At 59.7% G+C, this 19037-nt stretch overlaps 1 protein-coding gene across 5 annotated transcripts in view; it reads left to right on the top strand.

The window, feature by feature from the left end:
• The window catches only part of SPEG (striated muscle enriched protein kinase), a 51723-nt gene that overhangs the window by 27866 nt on the left and 4820 nt on the right, over window positions 1-19037 (top strand). For all 5 annotated transcript variants that reach the window (XM_075530030.1, XM_075530029.1, XM_075530028.1 and 2 more), the window contains 21 exons: window positions 1594-1713; window positions 1984-2088; window positions 2562-2768; window positions 3102-3225; window positions 3316-3491; window positions 5673-5785; window positions 6070-6238; window positions 6371-6467; window positions 6589-6789; window positions 8253-8310; window positions 8910-8987; window positions 9087-9265; window positions 9696-9722; window positions 10097-10249; window positions 10579-10621; window positions 11518-11586; window positions 11833-13786; window positions 14009-14140; window positions 18317-18433; window positions 18569-18736; window positions 18825-18947. In XM_075530030.1, coding sequence (XP_075386145.1) covers window positions 1594-1713; window positions 1984-2088; window positions 2562-2768; window positions 3102-3225; window positions 3316-3491; window positions 5673-5785; window positions 6070-6238; window positions 6371-6467; window positions 6589-6789; window positions 8253-8310; window positions 8910-8987; window positions 9087-9265; window positions 9696-9722; window positions 10097-10249; window positions 10579-10621; window positions 11518-11586; window positions 11833-13786; window positions 14009-14140; window positions 18317-18433; window positions 18569-18736; window positions 18825-18947 — 4413 coding nt within the window. The remainder of the gene's footprint in view (window positions 1-1593; window positions 1714-1983; window positions 2089-2561; window positions 2769-3101; window positions 3226-3315; window positions 3492-5672; window positions 5786-6069; window positions 6239-6370; window positions 6468-6588; window positions 6790-8252; window positions 8311-8909; window positions 8988-9086; window positions 9266-9695; window positions 9723-10096; window positions 10250-10578; window positions 10622-11517; window positions 11587-11832; window positions 13787-14008; window positions 14141-18316; window positions 18434-18568; window positions 18737-18824; window positions 18948-19037) is intronic.

Here is a 19037-nt window from a genome sequence, read left to right as displayed (position 1 = left end):
CCCCCTTCCCTTGCCACCCCTGTCCTGTCATCACTTGGGAGCACGGTGTGCGTGAAGAGCTTCGGACCAGATAGAACCAAGTAGAAACCATAGCAATGTCATCTATTAGCTCTGTGACCTAGGGCAAGTCAATTACTATCTCTGAGCTCATTGATCAACAGGATCCTTTTGCACGGGGTGGTTGGGAGAACTAGGGGTGAAAAATGCATGCCCAGACCTGGCATAGTCAGGAAGAGAGCAAGAGTTTATGAGCAAGTAACTCTTAATCTAATACAATTTAGAACAAGTATTTGGCACCGTCTGCATGCAAGGCAATAGGTTGCTGGCCCTGGTGGGGCCAGTGGATGAGAACCATGCCAGCCCGGGCTTGAAGGAGCCTGCAGACCAGCCCAGAAACTCTGACTTGTGCAAGTTCAGTCAGGAGACGGCCCATCCCAATTGGGCTTGGTGTATGGTGGAGGCTTGGACACCAGGACCGAAGGTCCTAGGGAGGGAGTGGAGAGGGGACCCCTCCCCATCATTGGCATGTACTAAGTCTCAAAGGAGAAGGAGACCCTAAGTAAGAAGAGATTGTTCCAGAAGGGAGGGGTTGATGTGGGCAAAGATCTGGAGGTGCGGCTCCCCTGGCTTGTCTGGGGATTCAATGATTTGTCGGGATTGAAACCTGGGCTGGGGTGTGAGCTGTAGGAGATGAGGCTGGAAGGAAGGTGGAGCAGAGGGCTTGGGGGGCCATGCTGGAGTTGTTCGGTGTCAGCTCCCGGTGACTGTGTGTGTGTGTGTGTGTGTGTGTGTGTGTGTGTGTGTGTGTGTGTGTGTGTGTGTGTGAGAGAGAGAGAGAGAGAGAGAGAGAGAGAGAGAGAGAGAATGGACCGTGGCCCTGACCCATGCCGTCTTCTCACAGTTTGCAGGGCTGTGGTGTCGGGCCACCTCAGTGCGGACCCCTCTGCTCCAACCTATTTTCACGGAGCCGAGTCTTTGCCAAACACACTCTCCTTTTTTAGCAAGCTGTTCTCCCTCAAAGTGTCCAAAGTGTGTGAGCCCCCGGCTTGTCATCTTCATGTCAAAGGGATGTTTGCAGGGCCGGGGGCTGGAGAGAGTGTCTTATGAGGCTGCCCTGTTAGTGCAAAACTGTCTGACGGGCAGACAGCGTGCAGACAGGCCACCCTGGCAGCCCACTGTCCTAGGGCTCGGGCTGGAGGTGGGGTTGTGTGGTGACAGTGGGCACGGAGGAGAGGGGACTGAGGGAGGAGACTTCATCAGAACTTGGAGGTAAAGGTTGCGACCTTGTTAGACACCTGCAGAGGGTGGGCTGGTGGGGGGTGCGAGGGGAGATGGTAAGTTGGTGGGCGTGAAGAGCTGCTGGAGGGACGGTGAAAGTGGCGCCCCAGGGGACCAAGGCTGCAGGTGTAGGGGAGAAGCTGGTCCTGCAGTGCCAGGGTCTGCTATACCCTGAGCACACTTCTGGTGGCGGGCCCCACCTTTCCCCCTCAACCCTCTGCACTGGGTGGCAGGAAGAGGCTAGGCCTGGGGTGGACTCCCTCCCATAGTGCCCATCCAGCTCAGGCCCAGTGTCCCTGTCGCACCCCCCTTCAGACAGGGACGTGCACCGCTTGGTGTTCCCCACTGTGGGGCCCCAGCATGCCGGCGTCTACAAGAGCGTCATTGCCAACAAACTGGGAAAAGCTGCCTGCTACGCTCACCTCTATGTAACAGGTGAGCCAGCCACCCCACCCGGCCAGCTGTGTCTATTAGACCCCAACTGCCCTGCCCGGCCAAGGGGTGGGGTAGCCCCAGGAGCTGGGTGTGGACAGGCCCTGACCCTCTCCTTTGCCCTCTGGACAAGAAGGTGAGCAGTATGGTCTCTTTGGAGCCAGTCGGCCTCACCCTGGGCCTGTGGCTGGGCCCTGGGCCCTGGAGGCTGGGTGGGCCTGCATCACCTTGGTATCTGAAGCAGCCGGTGGACATCCACCCTGTGGTTTCCAGATGTGGTTCCAGGTCCTCCAGACGGGGCCCCACAGGTGGTGGCTGTGACCGGGCGCATGATCAAGCTCCAGTGGAACCCCCCCAGAAGTCTGGACATGGCCATCGGTGGGTCGGGCTTCCCAGGGCTGGGAGGTGGGAGGGGTGTTGATGGGGCAGGCTCAGATAGCAGGCACCAAGGGGAGCAGGGACAAGGCCCTGGAAGCTGTGGACTGGGACCGAGTGGATAGATCAGCTGGTCCCTTCTTCTCTCCCTGTGGGTGAGGAGGCATGCTCCTGTTCTGAGGGATGGGCTGCTTAGGTCCTGGTCCTAGGGGTGCCCCCCCACCCCCCGCTTCCTGCCCATGTCTTAGCTTCCCACCTAAGGTAGCGAGTCTCTGTGCTGGAAACTGAACCCCCAATGCATATTCCATGGGCCTTGCCCTTGGCTGGGTTTGTAGTTAGCAAAGCGTCGACAACAAGCAGCAGCAGGGGAAACTGAGGCAGGTCTGAACATACAGCTGAGCCCAAGCCCCAGGCCAGCGGAATTGGTGCCCTCCAGCCCTGGTAGCCTCTAGCTGCCGCCTGCCTCCCCTCGGCAGACCCGGACTCTCTGACATACACGGTACAGCACCAGGTGCTGGGCTCCGACCAGTGGACAGCGCTGGCCACGGGCCTACGGGAGCCTGGTTGGGCGGCCACGGGGTTGCGGAAGGGCACCCAGCACATCTTCCGGGTCCTCAGCACCAGCGGCAAGAGCAGCAGCAAGCCCTCGCCCCCCTCCGAGCCCGTGCAGCTACGGGAGCATGGTGAGCCCAGGGGTTCTGGTGCTGGGATCTGGGTCCTGGGGAGGAGACCCTGGGGCCCACGCAGGTGCTGGCCCAGGTGGGTTTGGGTGTGCCAGCTATGATGGGGACAGAGCAGCTGGATGGAACCTGGACCTACCAAGAGATTTCCTTGTCACTTCTGCAACACTGCCTGAGTCGGACAAAGCCGAGGCTATGGGTTCTAGTCCCAGCTCTGCTGCTTTCTGACTGTGTGGCCTAGACCAAGTCCCAACCCTCTCAGAGCCTCAGTGTCCGTAGTTGGGAGCCCAGGAGCCAAACCCAGGCCAGCAAGAGCCTGTGCTGTCCTCCTCCCAGGCCCACCCCTGGAGGAGGCCCCTGCAGTGCTGGACAAGCCGGACATCGTATACGTGGTAGAAGGGCAGCCTACCAGTGTCACGGTCACCTTCAACCATGTGGAGGCCCAGGTCGTCTGGAGGAGGTGGGCCCTGCCCTGCGTACCCTGCTTTCCCAAGGGGGCCGAGCTCCCTGAGGCCGGCCCCAGGTAACCTCCCTCTCACCTGGCCCGCAGCCGTCGTGGGGCCCTGCTGGAGGCCCGGGCAGGTGTGTACGAGCCAAGCCAACCAGATGACAATCAATACTGCCTTCGGATCTGCCGGGTGAGCCGCCGGGACTTGGGACCCCTCACCTGCACGGCTCGCAACCGCCACGGCACGCAGGCCTGCTCTGTCACCCTGGAGCTGGCAGGTGAGTGAGGTGGGCCTTCTCCCTGTTCCTCCCTTTGAGGGCCCTGCCCCCTCCTGGCATCCCCCAGGGGACACATATAACTGGGGAACCCATCCCAGGTCCTCCCTCTGCTCCCCAGCCCTGTCTATCCACTGAATAGGGGCCCAAACTTATTTGGCCTTATATTCCACAATATTGGATATGTACATCTACCCTTTGAGTTGGAGTCTGTTTTTATTCCCATTTTACAGAGGAGGAAACTGAGTGTCTGGCTCAAGGCCACACAGGCTAGTAAGTAGAGGAGCTGGGGTCTAAGTCCAGCTGCCTGACTTAGCCAGTGCGTGCTCTTGGCTCCTGAGTTAACTAAGATATAAGCAGCAGAGGGAGACCAAACAGATTCCCCAAAGGGGCAGAAGCCCCAGGAGGGCCTCGCAGCCCCAGACTCCCAGCTCTGAGGACCCCGTGCTGCCCTTTCTCCAAAGCCCGTTCAACCGGACTCCTGGCCTTTAGTCATTTTCCCTCTGTAATGCTGAAGATGCCGTCTCCTGAACTATAGTATGCATTCGGGAGTAATCGTTTTGTTTTGCAGGGTGTTAATTAACCCAGACATATGTAACTGCCGATACGAAATTCAGATCAGCTGCAGCTAAACAGGGTTACCTGCTAGAATGCCGACCAAACGCAAAGAAAGTGACATTTTCGTTAGCTCAGGCAGTCTGACCGTGGATAAAGGGCTGCTTGCTGGTGGTCTCGGTTTCCTTTTAAACTGTCTGCACTGGCAAGGAGCTTCCTGCTTTGGTCCTCATAGACTGCCCCCCTCCCCCCCACACACACCACCACCACCTCCATCTCCACCTCCACCACCACAAAGCAGACAGAGGCCCGGGTCCTGAACCAGCTGTATGTGGGTGGGCACGCTACCCAGCACCCCTCCTAGAGTGGAGGGTGGTCTCTGGGAGGACGAGAAGTGGCACTGGTGTGTGTGTGGGGTGGAGGTGGGGAGTCTGGGGCCCCAATGGGACATCTACTGGCCCTGCTGGGAGGACAAACACATGGGTCCCAGTCCGTCTTTCTGCTTTTCCCTCAACTCAGTGCTCTGTGAGGTTTGGTATCGTGCCCTGCTCTGGTGCCCCCTGCCCCCTTAGCAACACCATCTGCAGGTCTGCATAGTTTCCCCAGATGCAGGAGGAGCCCTTGAGTCTGGGGGAGCCCTGCAGTCCATCTCTCCTGAGCAGTGACAGGGAGCATCCCTCTCTACCAGGCAGGCCTACAGCTGGTACCCCCTCTCTCTCTGCCCCATCCACCCACCACCCAGGCCGGGCCCCTTTTCTTCACACACACCCTACACCCCCACACCCCTACTGTAGCGTCTCTGTGACCCAAAGGATGCCCTCCACCTCGCTGTAAAAGTAAGCTGGTTCCTCCGGTGGGCAGTGCCTCCTTTCCACCATCCCTCTCCTCCTCTTCTGGGGGGGGGGGGTAAGGTTCCTAGAAGTCAGGAGCGCCTTCACAACACCTATTTGAATGTGTACAAGCCCCACGATGAGAATTAGAAGCTGCCAAACCAGCACACAGTGTGACCACGCTCTCAGTGCAAAAAAAATGAAATTATAGCCATGCTAGGGACAGGCTGGGTGTTGGGGTTAACTCTTGGGGGTCGCCTGTGTGTTCATCTGGCTGGCTCCCAGATGGGAGAAGGCCCTCTGAACACTGAAGTACGATTCAAGAGAGAAACTGCAAGACGAAGCAGGGGTCCTAGGTGGGTGGGCAGGCACGCAGCCGCTGGGCGCGGACTGCAGGGAAGGGCGAGAGCCCACAGGGGGCGGTGTCGAGCCGCCCCCGCCCCGCGCCAGGATCCGTGCGGTGAAGCAGGCGGACTTGGGCGCGGGCGCAGGAGGGCCGCCCGATTTCTCAGGAGCTGCAGTCAATCCCGATGTCTTTCATGCATGAAAATCGCCTAATTTTAAAGCAGACAAACGAACGCTGGCTGTCACAGCAAGCAGGAGCAAGCACTCTGCCTCTCCGTTCTGAGATGTGGAGAACGTCACATTCTGACTTAAGGGTGCAACACCCCGGGGCCCAGGCGGGGAGCAGGGGTCTCGGGCCGCGCTGGGGAGCTCCAGTGGCGGGGTGCTGGCAGAGTGGGGTTCAGGCAGGGCCATGAGACAGGCCCTCCCATGCACCCTGTCCCACGTGTTCCAGAGGCCCCGCGTTTTGAATCCATCATGGAGGACGTGGAGGTGGCCACTGGGGAGACCGCGCGCTTCACCGTGGTGGTCGAGGGGAAACCCCTGCCAGACGTCATGTGGTACAAGGTCTGGGTGATGGCTTTGCCCTGGAGGGGATGAGGCATCCTGTGGGGTAGGAGGGGAGGAGCTCGGGGGAAGGGGAGCAGCAGAGGAGGGTGGGAGGAGCTAAGAAACAAGGGTTGGGAGTAGAGGCTATGGGGGAGATAGCTGCAGAGCAGGAGCTCGGGCCCTGTAGCAGCCAGAGGAGATGCTGGGGGACCCTGGGTGGCGAAGAGACGGACCTGAGGTAGGGAGGCTCCTGGTCCTGAGGGACTGAGGCTGGAAGTCCCGCATCCCACCTGGCTCCTCAGGGAGAGGCGCTGCTTCAGGAGAGCAGTCACGTGAGCTTCGTGGACGAGGAGAATGAATGGTCCCTGGTGGTGGTCAGCGCTTCGGCTCAGGACGGGGGCGTCTACACCTGTACCGCACACAACCTGGCGGGCCAGGTCTCCTGCAAGGCCGAACTGACTGTGCAATCAGGTAAGCTAGGCTCGAGGGCACCCACCACTGGGGTGTCTGCAAAATGCAGGCCACAGTCCCTCTCTCTACCATCTGCCCCTATAGGGGCCCTCCCTCACCCTCACCACCTAACCTCAGCTCTCTCTCCCCAAGCCCCAACAGCTATGGAAGTCGAGGGGGCTGGGGAGGATGAGGAACCCAGAGGAAGGAGGCTCAGTGACTTCTATGACATCCACCAGGAGATCGGCAGGTGTGGGGCCAGGCAGGGACCGTGTCTGGGGACTGGGGTGAAGGTTGAGGTGGGGTGGGGTGGAGAGCTGGTTGGGCGGTGATGGCTAAGCCCACCCTGGCCCCTTCCCTGTGCCGCCCAGGGGTGCCTTCTCCTACCTGCGCCGTGTGGTGGAGCGGAGCTCGGGCCTGGAGTTTGCAGCCAAGTTCATCCCCAGCCGGGCCAAGCCGAAGGCATCAGCGAGGCGGGAGGCCGGGCTGCTGGCCAGGCTGCAGCACGACTCTGTCATCTATTTCCACGAGGCCTTCGAACGGCGCCGAGGGCTAGTCATTGTCACCGAGCTGTATCCCAAGAGGGAGGAGGACTGGGAGGGAGGCAAGGAGGGGGGAAGGGATGTGTGTCTGGCTGGCAACATGTCTGACAGGTTTCAAAGTTTGGAGATGTAGGTGAAGACCCACAACCTCTTTCTGTCTTTCCTCTCGGCTCAAACTTACTCTGCACCTACTGTGTGACTGGTGGTGGGTCTGAGGGTTTTGCAGGTAGTATTTCTTTGGACCGAAAACCCATACCTATGGCCAGCTAGCCCTCTGTTTCAGACTCATGGTGACTGTGGGTGTGCAGAGCGGGGCTGTCCCCCCACAGGCTTGTCACAACTGAGAGCTAGAGCAGGTCCCTCCCCTGGCCTGGCTTTCAGGGCGCCTCTTGCTGTGCTCTTGTCGCCCATTTTGATTCACAGTTGTGCATTGAGTCCTCTGAGCCACCAGGGACTGACTCCCATGTACATGCCCCTCATGGGCTCATCTTGTCCCCGTTTTGCAGATGAGTAAATGGCAGCTGGGGATTTAATTGCCTGAGCCCGCCCAGCTAGTAGATGGCATGTGTCTCCCTCCCCAAATGCAGCAGTCTCTGAGCACGCAGTGCCCTGGGATCGCCTGGTGGCAGAGTGGTTACAGGATGGGCTGCTAACTGCAAGGAAACCATCAGCCGCTCAGCGGGAGAGAGACCAGGCTTTCTACTCCTGTCAAGAGTTATAGCATCGGAAACCCACAGAGGCGGGTCCACTCTGTCCTATAGAGTCACTATGAGTAGACAATAAGTTTGTTTTCAGAAGTTTCTTGGGGCGGGGGTGCTCTTTGGTGATCACCGTGGTGGTCCTAGGGAGAAAGATGAGGCTCCTATGAAGTTACAACCTTGGAAACCCATAGGAGCAGTTCTTAGCCTGTCCGGTAGGGTCGCTATGATTCGGAATGAACTTGAAGGCAGAGTTTTAGAGGAAGCATCAAAATGTTATTTGGGAGTTGCCATTGATACACAGAACCAGTCTTATTCTCTCATCAGAGCTGTGGTCAAACCCAGGCACCCGGAGGTGCAGCTAGCTGCTGGGCAGTGAACTTGGTACACTCACTAGCTGTGCGAGTGAGTGGTGCCCGCCACCCTCCCGGTCTGCTCTGCTCAGATCCAGCCCTCAGCAAAGCGATGATGCCGTTGACCTTCAGAGCAGTTTTCAAATAGTCCAGAATTCCCCTTGAACCTGACCTCGGGATCCTTCCCAGGGAGGGCAGGAGAGAAGGCGAGCTCCCTGCTTCAGATCCGAGCTGCCCAAGAACCCGTGTGTGTGTGTGCGCCGCACACCTGTGCACCATCCCATCTCTGTGCCTAGACAACAGCCGGTAGTGGGGGAAGGCGAGTCTCTGGCTGGTATCAGAGGTGTTTACGGGAAGGTGAACCTGAACCCCAGTGCAGGGTGTGGGCACAGACCAGGCAGGCAGTGCGGCGATTCTGTTCTCCTTGATCCTGACTGACTAGCTGCACAGAAGAGTTGCTGGAGAGAATGGCCAGGAAGCCCACCGTGCGTGAGTCTGAGGTGAGGACAGAGGAAAGCAGGGACCAGGCTGGGCACCAGCTCTCCCCCACCTTGGGTGGGTCCTAGGGGAGGACACACCACTCTGTGCCCTGGAGGAAGCCAGGGGTGATGGGGTGGAGAACCTCATTAGGGAACAGACCTGCCTCCCACATTCAGGGCTTGCACAGCGTCTGTAAACCCAGCTCTGACCCTGTGGTTTTCTTGTCTCCAAGTAAGTCTTTCCTGGGTGTTTCTTCCAGAAGGATGCCCCTCCCATTCATGCCCTCTCAGTCACACTGCTCTGCATAGGACAGTGCATGTGGTTCCACCCTAGACCTTCGCTGTGTCCAACCTGTGAAGCTAGCTGTACACGGTGGCCCTGGATTTCAGAAGCCTCAAGGCTGTGTTTCAGCTCCTGCCCCCAGCCATCCCTCAGCCTGGCCTGGCCTCTTGTCACCACTCTGAGAGTGATCAGACCTAAGGAGGGACTTTAAAAAGTTCATGGATACAGCCCCATCATCTTGTCATTCCATTTACAAAGCCCCCTCGAAATATCCTGATGTCCCCCATCCCGACCTCCCCCCACCCCGCTGGACACTGGCTCCTTCCTGACTCCACAGATCCGGATTTACATGCGGCAGGTGCTTCAGGGAATAGGTTACCTGCACCAGAACCATGTGCTTCACCTGGATGTCAAGGTGAGGTGTAGGTAGGGGCAGTGGTGGCCACGTCCTGTGAGAGCCGGGCTGCCAGGTGCCCCCTCCTCACCTCGCTCCTCCTCCTGCTGGTGTCCGCAGCCTGAGAACCTGCTGGTCTGGGACGGGGCGAAGGGTGAAGAGCATGTGCGAATCTGTGACTTCGGGAACGCCCAGGAGCTGACCCCGGGAGAGCCCCAGTACTGCCAGTATGGCACACCCGAGTTTGTGGCGCCTGAGATTGTCAACCAGACCCCTGTGTCCGGAGTCACTGACATCTGGTAACGCTGGCGTGCTGGCTGATGGGGCAGACCAAGGGACTGCCCTCCATCCTCTGTGGGGGCAGGGGTGGGGGGTGGTGTGCCCTGCTGGCTGCAAAGAAAATCTGCTCTAACCAACAGTGTGGTGGTAGCAGTGCTCTCAGGGCTCCTGCCCATATGACCTATACCCATGACTCCTGTCTCCCCTGGGGGCTGGGCTTTGGGTGGGGGTGGCCTTCCTTTCTGCAGCTGCTATGCATCCCCCAATGAGAAAGGCATGGTCACACCGGCCCTGGACTCCCTGGCTGTGGCCCGTGACTCCTGCAGACCTGTCTGGACTTGGGGGCAGGAGGCATCTCTGCACTCCTTGCACTCAGGCTAATGCGGGCAGAGTGGCTTGCCCAGCAGGAGCGGGGCTCGTCTCTTACCCGGCCACTCTCCTTCCCTGCAGGCCCGTGGGTGTCATGGCCTTCCTCTGGTAAGGACCTTACAGTTGGGGCCCCTTCCCATAGCAACCTCCCCACAGGCCCATCCTAACATCTGCAGGGCCAGGGGCAAGAGGGCCATCACGGTTCAATCAGCTGCCTGTGCTCCATACCCCCGGAAACAGCTACCCCCTCGGGCCTGGTGTGGGCACACGGGGCTGCTGGGAAGATGCCTGTGCAGGCGCAGGGGTGGGTAGGTGGGAAACAATAAGGTCCAAGTGTCGCGACCTGGGCCAGAGTTGGGGTGCCTCAGGTTTAGGTGGGCACATCCCCTTGGCCTGCAGACACCATGCCTCCTAGTTGCTCAGGTCTGGGAGAAGTGCTGCCTCCCTGCCTGGCCCTCACAGCAGCCTCTCCACCCCTGCAGTCTGACTGGGATCTCCCCCTTTGTTGGGGAAAATGATCGGACGACATTGGTGAACATCCGGAACTACAATGTGGCCTTTGAGGAGATCACCTTCCTGAGCCTCAGCAGGGAGGCCCGGGGCTTCCTCATCAAAGTGCTGGTGCAGGACCAGCTGTGAGTCCCCTCCTTCTGCCCTTTAGCCATCCTTTCTCCCAGTGCCTCAGCGGCCACGGTTGCACAAATATGCCTTGAGTGACTGCGTGAGTGAGTACGTGAATGAATGAGTGACTGCATGAATGAATGAATAAATGAATGAGTGACTGGCTGCATGAATGAATGAGTTATTGTATGAATGAATGAATAAATGAATGACTACATAAATGAGTTAGAGACTGTATGAATGAATGAATGAGTGAGTGACTGACTACATAAGTAACTGACTGCATGAATGAGTGAGGGGGTGAATGAGTGAGTAAGCCCCTTTAATCCTTCCTGTTCTCCAGGAGGCCAACAGCAGAGGAGACTCTGGAGCATCCATGGTTCAAAGTGAGTGCCTCGAAAAAGTAGGGGGTACAAGGATAGGGTGGAGGAGAATTTATTCACAGCTTGGTGGGATTGAGCATGGGGGGGGTAGGGGTGGGCCCTCACACCTGTGACCTATAAACTCTGCGATCACACTGCAGAGGCCCTTATCATGGCCATCTGGTTGAGAAGGAAGCTGGGACTCCAATCCGTGATTGAGTTGGGGTGTCGTGGCCTCTAAAGGACACGGTCTGGACTGGAACCCTGCCCCAGGCTTCATTCTGGGGATTCTCATTAGGTTTCCCCTGCTTACCACTCTCCAAACCAATCCTGGAGCTCCTGAGTCCTGTGCGCCCACTGCAGTCCTGCCCTGGCCCCCTGGCACTGGGATTGTTGGGCTGGGTGTGAGCACCTCCTCGTGGGCAGGGTGCTGCCTGCACACCCCGGGCACCCTGGGACCTCAGTTGTTCAGGGACTGCACAGACTATCCACTGAGCCTGGTGCTCAGTCAGCTGAAGGATGAGGCTTCGATGGCTCCAGTCCTTGAAGTCAGAGCCCCCTCTAATTCCAAAAGAGCGCTGAGTGGCAGCTGAGGGAAGTCAGTGGCCTGCTCTGGACCACCGATGGCTCTGGGGCTATGGTCTTAGGAGACAGGCTGGGAGTCTACCCAATGTGCTGACACCCCTGCATCAGATCCCAGGGAGCCCAGCCCCTGGAGTCCTGCCGGAAGCTTCCTGTGGGACATAAGAAGGCGCCCCCCCCATGCCCCCACCCCCGGAGCCTCAGCCTAAGGTAGTGGGGAATTTAGAGTTGTCATGACAGACCCAGGACAGAGGACCCCATGGAGCACAGATTGGGCACTGCTCTCTGTCCACTGCCACCCTGGAGGTATTAAGGGGCCCTCCTCCCTGGGTTCACAGGCCCAGGCCCAAGGTGCAGAGGTTAGCACAGACCACCTGAAGCTGTTCCTCTCCCGGCGCAGGTGGCAGGTGAGTTGGGATCAGGCCCTGCGTTTGCCCCTTGCACCCTCCCCTGGGTCTCCCTAACTTTGCCCTCCTGTGCCCCCACCCCCAACCCATCTAGCCCCCACCCCATTTTTATTTCCTCAGTTCCCAGCTCCACCCCCTATTCACTTAGACCTTTTCCCCAGGGGCTAGGTCTGAATCAGGGTGTCCTTGGGTGGGTCAGTTCTGCCCTGGGGTGTCCTAGACCTGACTCTAGTGCCCTGTCTCCAGCGCTCCCAGATCAGCTACAAGTGCCACCTGGTACTGCGCTCCATCCCCGAGCTGCTGCGGGCACCCCCGGAGAGGGTGTGGGTGGCTGTGCCCAGACGCTCGCCCCCCAGTGGGGGGCTCTCCTCCTCGTCGGACTCGGAGGAGGAAGAACTGGAGGAGCTGCCCTCCGTGCCCCGCCCGCTACAGCCGGAGTTCTCTGGCTCCCGGGTGTCCCTCACTGACATTCCCACTGAGGATGAAGCCCTGGTGACCCCAGAGGTGGGGGCTGCGGCCCCCATGGATTGGCAGGAGCATGGAAAGGTCCCCTCTGAGGAGCTGGAGACCCCCAGCCCCCAGGCCCTCCCCTCCCCAGGCCAGGAGTCCCCTGCTGGGCCCATCCCCAGGCGGGGCGAGCTCCGAAGGGGCAGCTCGGCTGAGAGCGCCCTGCCCCAGGCCGGGCCGCGGGAACCGGGCCGGGGCCTGCACAAGGCGGCGTCTGTGGAGCTGCCGCAGCGCCGGAGCCCCAGCCCGGGGGCCACGCGCCTGGCCCGGGGCGGCCTGGGCGAGGGCGAGTATGCCCAGAGGCTGCAGGCCCTGCGCCAGCGGCTACTTCGGGGAGGCCCCGAGGACGGCAAGGTCAGCGGCCTCAGGGGCCCCCTGTTAGAGAGCTTAGGAGGCCGAGCCCGGGACCCCCGGCTGGCGCGGGCGGCTTCCAGCGAGGCGGCACCCCGCCACCAGCCTCCGCCTGAGGCCCGGGGCTTGCAGAAGAGCAGCAGCTTCTCCCAGGGGGAGGCAGAGCCCCGGGGCCGGCATCGCCGCGCAGGGGCGCCCCTGGAAATCCCTGTGGCTCGTCTTGGGGCTCGGAAACTGCAGGAGTCCCCCTCCTTGTCGGCCCTCAGCGAGGCCCAGCCACCCAGCCCGGCGTCGTCGGGGGCCTCCAAGCCCAGTGCCCCCAAACCTGCAGAACCCCCAACTACCACGCCCGGAGACGCCCCGACGCCCTCGGCACCCCAGCCCGCCCAAGACAAGACCCCGGGGCCTACCCCGGAGCCAGTCCGGGTGGCCCTGGCTGCGCAGCCCCCTGCCGCCCCCAAGAGCCCCGCGCCTCTGCCCACACCCTATGCCCACATCATGCAGTCGCTCCAAGTGCCCGGCCACGCCCCAGCGCCCCCCCAGGAGGCCCAACCCCACGCGGCAGTGTTTGCCAGAGTGGCCTCCCCAACCCCCAGGGTCCCCGAGAAGCGCGTGCCATCAGTCAGGGTGACCCCAGATGTAGCCGAGAAAGTTCGGGTGCCCACGGTGCCCCCCAGACCGGGCAGCAGCCTCAGCAGCAGCATCCAGAACCTGGAGTCAGAGGCCGTGTTTGAAGCCAAGTTCAAGCGCAGCCGTGAGTCGCCGCTGTCGCGAGGGCTGAAGCTGCTGAGTCGCTCACGCTCCGAGGAGCGCGGTCCCTTCCGCGGGGCCGAGGAAGACGACGGCATATACCGGCCCAGCCCGGCTGGGACCCCGCTGGAGCTGGTGCGACGGCCGGAGCGCTCGCGCTCCGTGCAGGACCTCAGGGCTGCGGGGGAGCCCGGCCTGGTCCGCCGCCTCTCGCTGTCGCTGTCCCAGCGGCTACGGCGGACCCCGCCCGCGCAGCGCCAACCGGCCTGGGAGAGCCGCGGCGGCGACGGGGAGAGCTCGGAGGGCGGCAGCTCGGCGCGGGGCTCCCCGGTGCTCGCGGTGCGCCGGCGGCTCAGCTCCACGCTGGAGCGGCTGTCGAGCAGGCTGCAGCGCAGCGGTAGCAGCGAGGACTCGGGCGGCGGCTCGGGCCGCAGCACTCCGCTGTTCGGCCGGCTGCGCAGGGCCACGTCGGAGGGCGAGAGTCTGCGGCGCCTGGGCATCCCGCACAACCAGCTGGCTGCGCAGACCGGCGCCACCACGCCATCAGCGGAGTCCCTGGCCTCCGAGGCCAGTGCCGCCTCAGGCTCCTCCGGTGAGGAATATGGATAGAGGGAGAAGAGGGTGCAGAGGCCGGAGAAGGGAGGGGGCGTGGGGGTGGGAAAGAGGTTCTGGGAGTAGAGTATTGTCGAGGCCTTGGTTGGAGCCTTGAAGATAGATGTGGGGGGCTGCAGGGGCCAGGCTGGTGGGGGTGGGAAGAGGGCAGGGGCTTCCTGGTACTGAGCAGGCTTGTGCTCCTGGGCCTGGGTCTTCACAGCTTCAGGGGAAGGCCGGAGCCGGCTCCGCTGGGGCCTGTCTCGTCTGCGGAAGGACAAGGGGCAGTCCCAGCCCAACCTCTCTGCCAGCATCCAGGAGGACTTGGGTCAGCAGTACGTGCGCAGTGACTCAGGTAATGGGGCCCTGAAGGGTGAGGGCCCCACCCAGCAAACCAGCCCACCTCTGGAAGGTGGGGTGGGCATGACAGGCCACCTTAATGAGCCTGGGTAGCCACAGCAAGGCCCGGGGTCTGTGGCAATCAGGGAAGCTCAGTCAATAGCAGTCATGATTAGGTGTTGTCGGTAGGTTCTGACCCATAGCAACCCTTGTAAAACAGAAGGAAACACAGCCCCGTCCTGCGGCATCCTCACACCTGTTCTGGGTGAGCCCGTTGTTGCAGCCACTGTGTCGATTCATCTCGTTAAGGGCCTTCCTCGTTTTCTGTGCCCACACTACTTTATCAAGCACACTGTCCTTCTCCACGCACGGGTCTCTCCAGACAACATGTCCAAAGTATGTGAGACGAAGCCCTTGCCTCTAAGGAGCGTGCTGGTTATACTTCTTCCCAAGGCTGATCTGCTTGTTCTTTTGACAGTCTACGGTACTTTTCAGCATTCCTTACCGGTCCCATAGTTCAAATGCATCGGTTTTTCTTCAGTCTCCCTTATTCAGCATCCAACTCTCACGTGCATAGGAGGCGATTGAAAATACCATAGCTTGGGCCAGGCCCACCATCTTCCTCACAGACACATCCTTGCTTGCCAACACTTTAAAGAGGTCTTCCGGCAGCACATTTACCTGGTGCGACACATCCTTTGATCTCTTGACTTCTTCTTCCGTCAACATTGTTTATGGATCCAAGCAAGATGGAAGTCCTTGACGACTCCCGCCTTGACTGTGCTCAACTGTTGCATGAGGCTCATCAGTGAGTGAGCGGATGAGGCATTCTGCTATGAGTTACATCCGACTTCGTGGCAGCAGGTTTGGTAGGTCTCCTCTGAGGCCCCCCCCCCACACACACACACACAATGTTTGGGAACTGTGATCATCATCACCATTCCCACTTTACAGGTGAGGAAACAAGAGGCATAAGGAGGCAGGGTAGCTGTCCATGTCCCAGAGCTAGGAAGTGGAGTGTCCTGTGTGACCCTCTGCAGGCAGGTCTCTGGGTGGCTTCAGGATCTTGTCCGTAGGCCTCTTTCTGGCTCGCTGCCTGCTGTGGGAGAGCCCTGGCCCCCTTGTAGGGGTTTTGCTATTGGAGACCGGGACTTTGCTCCCCTCCCCCCATAGAAAACAGGTGGCCCTGGTCCGTGAGGGTATTAAGGACCACAGGAGGGAGATATTTTCCACTTGGGTCCCCCCAGCCTCCCCATCTGAAAAGGGGGTTCACCCGAGGCCTGCAGGAAAGGAACAAGCCTGAGTCAAAGTGTGGGGGCTTCAAGTTGGGTCAGGAGCCAGGGCAGATCAAGGCAGCCCTCTGGGCTTCCAGTTCCAGCTTCAACTCCACTGGGTCTGGGAGGACAGTGTCTGGGGAGCTGGGCAGCTCAGCAGAGGCCTGTGGGCTCTGGGATGAGTGAAGAGGAGGAGGAGAGGCCAGCTGGAGGGGGGAGGGGAAAGAGAGAAATAAGCTGGGATGCAGGCCTGGGGACAGCTGATCCCTGCCCACCTGGGGCCTCCCTCCCCCACTGCAGGCTCAGCTCGGTTTTGCTGGTGCAGCGGATTTCCTGCAGAGGCCAGGCCATGTCCCCTTACCTCATCCTCTCCCCCCTCCCAGCATTGCTGGCCCCTGGGAGAATGGGGGTGGGGCTGGCCCAACTGGGCTGGGGGGGTCACCTTTCATCCTCTTTCTCCTCTTCCTCTCTTGCTCCCACCCACAATGCTCACTGAACCTGCAGGCCACGAGGGATGGGACGGTTCCTTCTGGGGGCCCCTCACTGGGGCAGAGTGGGACAGCAGAAGCGGGTGCTACGGCCTGCCGGCAGCCAAGTTCAGAAGGCCCTGAGTCTCCCAGCTTTGTCAGCATGCTGCTAAAATTCCTTTCTCCTGGGCATGGTCAGGACAAGATTAGGGGAGGGGTGGGCAGTTCTAGAAGGTGTTCCCAGGGAGCATGGCCTCAACTCCCTGTGGCAGTTGGGCATCACCAGCTGCACTGCAGTGAAGACTGGCCCCCTCAGTGCGGAGCCCCCAGCACACACTAGCCAGCCGGGAAGGGGGCTCCCAGCCTGCTGGCACAGCCTCTTTCAGAAGCTGCCCACCCCCGACAGCCCCTCCCCCACTTGCTTCCTACCCAGATGGTAGCCAGAACCACCACCCCAGTAGCGTGAGGTGTTCCCACTCAGAGCCACCTGTGTGACAAAGTAGGGCTGTCCCTTTAGGGTTTTCTGTCGGGAAGCATCCTGGCACTTCACCCTCCTGCCCAGTAGCTGGAGGACTTGATCAGCAGTGGTAGTCTTTTCGGTGAGGGCCGAAGCATTTAACCATGCCACCACCATAACTCCCTGCAATAACAGGCAGACCCATCATTTATTAGCATTCACTGGATGACAGACACACGCTAAGTACTTTACATGCTGCTTTTAATTCTCATAACCACCCTCAATTTACAAGAAATGGAGCTGCTGCTTAAAAGAAAAAAAAGACTTGTTACTGGGAATTGGGTGAAGGTTTGCAGAACAAATCAGTTTTCCGGTCAACAATTCATACACGTTGTTTCATGTCATTGATTGTCATCCCCACAACGTAACAAAGCCCACTTCTTCCCTCCCTGTGCTCCTGTTTCTTAACCCTTTTGGAACAATGTCTGGGAGTAAATGCTGCCCGGTTGAGCTCAAATGGTTGCTTCTTCTAGGGTGGCTGTATCTCCTTAGTGTCTTAGAGACCTGTCTACTGCTTGACTGAACATGGAGCTGCCGCATGAGTTCTGTCAGACTGAAGGCTGATTAAAGGTCACAGTCTCAAGGGTTCCTCCAAGCTCTTTTCTGACCCATGAACCTGGTCTTTCAGATGATTTTTAGGTTTGTTCCATAGTTTTCTTCCACTCTAGCCAGGCTTGTCTGATCCCAGCCAGTTGGTGGTGGGAGTCGGGTACCATCTAGTTTTCTGGTGTCAGGTTGTGGAGGCTGATGGAATGGTCCATTAGTCCACTGGACTTCCTCTTTCCAGGTATTTTCACCTTAGATAGCTATGAGCTTTTAAGACCCCAGACCCTATTCCCCAAAATAAGATGTAGAATATTGGCCTTGTCGGCTGCATTAAGCCAGTTGACCCAGGCGTCCCAGAGACCGTGATCCTGGGCCTCCAGCCCCCGCCCCCTACCCCTGACTCATTCCCTCAAACCCTCAAGGTGTGTGATTAGGTCTAAGACTTTTTCTTAACTTTGGCCCCTGTATGTTCCACTCTGTTCATGGGTGCATTTATAGCAATGCTAAATGCCCATCTACAAATAGCCTGTCGGTCTGATCTGTAGTTACATAGACTTCCATTCTCTCCCCCACACCTGTTCAGATATGCATCCACTCACTCGTCGTTCCCCAGGACGTCAGGGTGGTGTGTCTTAACAGTATTTGCCTTTGCTGCCTTTTACCGGGTACTCCTCCCCATGTCTCCCAGCCTTCACTAAGTGGAGCTTCTAAGAAGGCAAATGCCTTGTCCGGGGTCATACAGAAGATACAAGGGGCCTTTGAAGACCATATGGGAAAATGAAATGAAAAGATAATGGAGTTTTTGAAGGCCCCCCGCCCCTGCGATCTCTTGCCCTTTCAGCTCTTGGTCCTTGGTTGACCCAGAGGAGGGCAAGGGGGAGCTGACACACTGGTGGTGGTGGTGGTGGGTGGGGAGGTCTTTGTCTGCCCAAGCTGTGCCTCCTGGTCTCCAGAAAGCCCATCTCAACTCAGGCCGCTCTCTCCTCCTGCATCTCTCTCTTGCCCTACGCTGCCCCAGAGGGAGTGGGCTTCGCCGGAGCTCTACCAGCATAGCATAGCTTCCCAGGCTCTGTCTGTTCTTGTCTTCCTTCACAAATGCTTCCATAGCTCTCACTGAGTGCTCCTTGCTCTGAGTCATGTACAGACAGCTCCAGGTCGGTCCCGAGTGGCTTCCGTAGTAGTCCCTGAAGGATGGAGAGTTCCACACAGGACACCTTGGGAAACGGGTGCTGACCCCAAGGAAAATGCCGGGTGGAAGGTGCCCCGAGGGCTTCGTTCCCCACATCATGCTGCTCCCTGTGGGCAATGATAGTCCCCCCCTTCCTCTCCTCTGAGGTTGGGTGGGCAGGGCTCCCTGAGCACCCACACCACCCTTGTCACCCCTCCAGACTTCCCTCCCGTCTTCCACATCAAACTCAAGGACCAGGTGCTGCTGGAGGGAGAAGCAGCCACTCTGCTCTGCCTGCCCGCTGCCTGCCCCACACCCCACATCTCCTGGATGAAAAGTGAGCATGCCCCAGTGCCCAAGGCTGATGCTAGACGGCCTAGACCCTGGGGACAGGACAGGTGGCCCTTGGCAGAAGGGTGGGACTCGGGGGTGCGCTGTGGTGGGGTCGCTCAGCAGCCCCTCCTGCCCACAGACAAGCAGTCCCTGCGGGCTGAGCCCTCGGTGGTCATCGTGTCCTGCAAAGATGGACGGCAGCTGCTGAGCATCCCCCGGGCGGGCAGGAAGCACGCGGGTCTCTACGAGTGCTCGGCAACAAATGTGCTGGGCAGTACTACCAGCTCCTGTACTGTGGCCGTGGCCCGTGAGCAGCAATGGGGCAGGGATGGTTGGGCTGGGATGGGCCTCAGGGTATGGCATGGGGCTCACTGGGCCTCCCTGCATCACACCAGGTGTCCCAGGGAAACTCCCGCCCCCCGAGGTCCCCCAGACCTACCAGGACACGGCACTGGTGCTGTGGAAGCCCGGAGACAGCAGAGCACCCTGCACATACACACTGGAGCGGCGCGTGGATGGTGAGGGTGGGGCCGGGCCAAGAGAAAGGGGAGAGGCGCAGGGGGAGACAGGATGGAAGTCCCCTCCCCAGGCTCTTCCCACACACTGGG

This window comes from Tenrec ecaudatus, chromosome 13 (assembly GCF_050624435.1).
Source record: "Tenrec ecaudatus isolate mTenEca1 chromosome 13, mTenEca1.hap1, whole genome shotgun sequence".
Lineage (NCBI taxonomy): Eukaryota > Metazoa > Chordata > Mammalia > Afrosoricida > Tenrecidae > Tenrec > Tenrec ecaudatus.
Note: the sequence above shows the minus strand (reverse complement) of the source record. Positions and strands in the feature narration are given on the sequence as shown.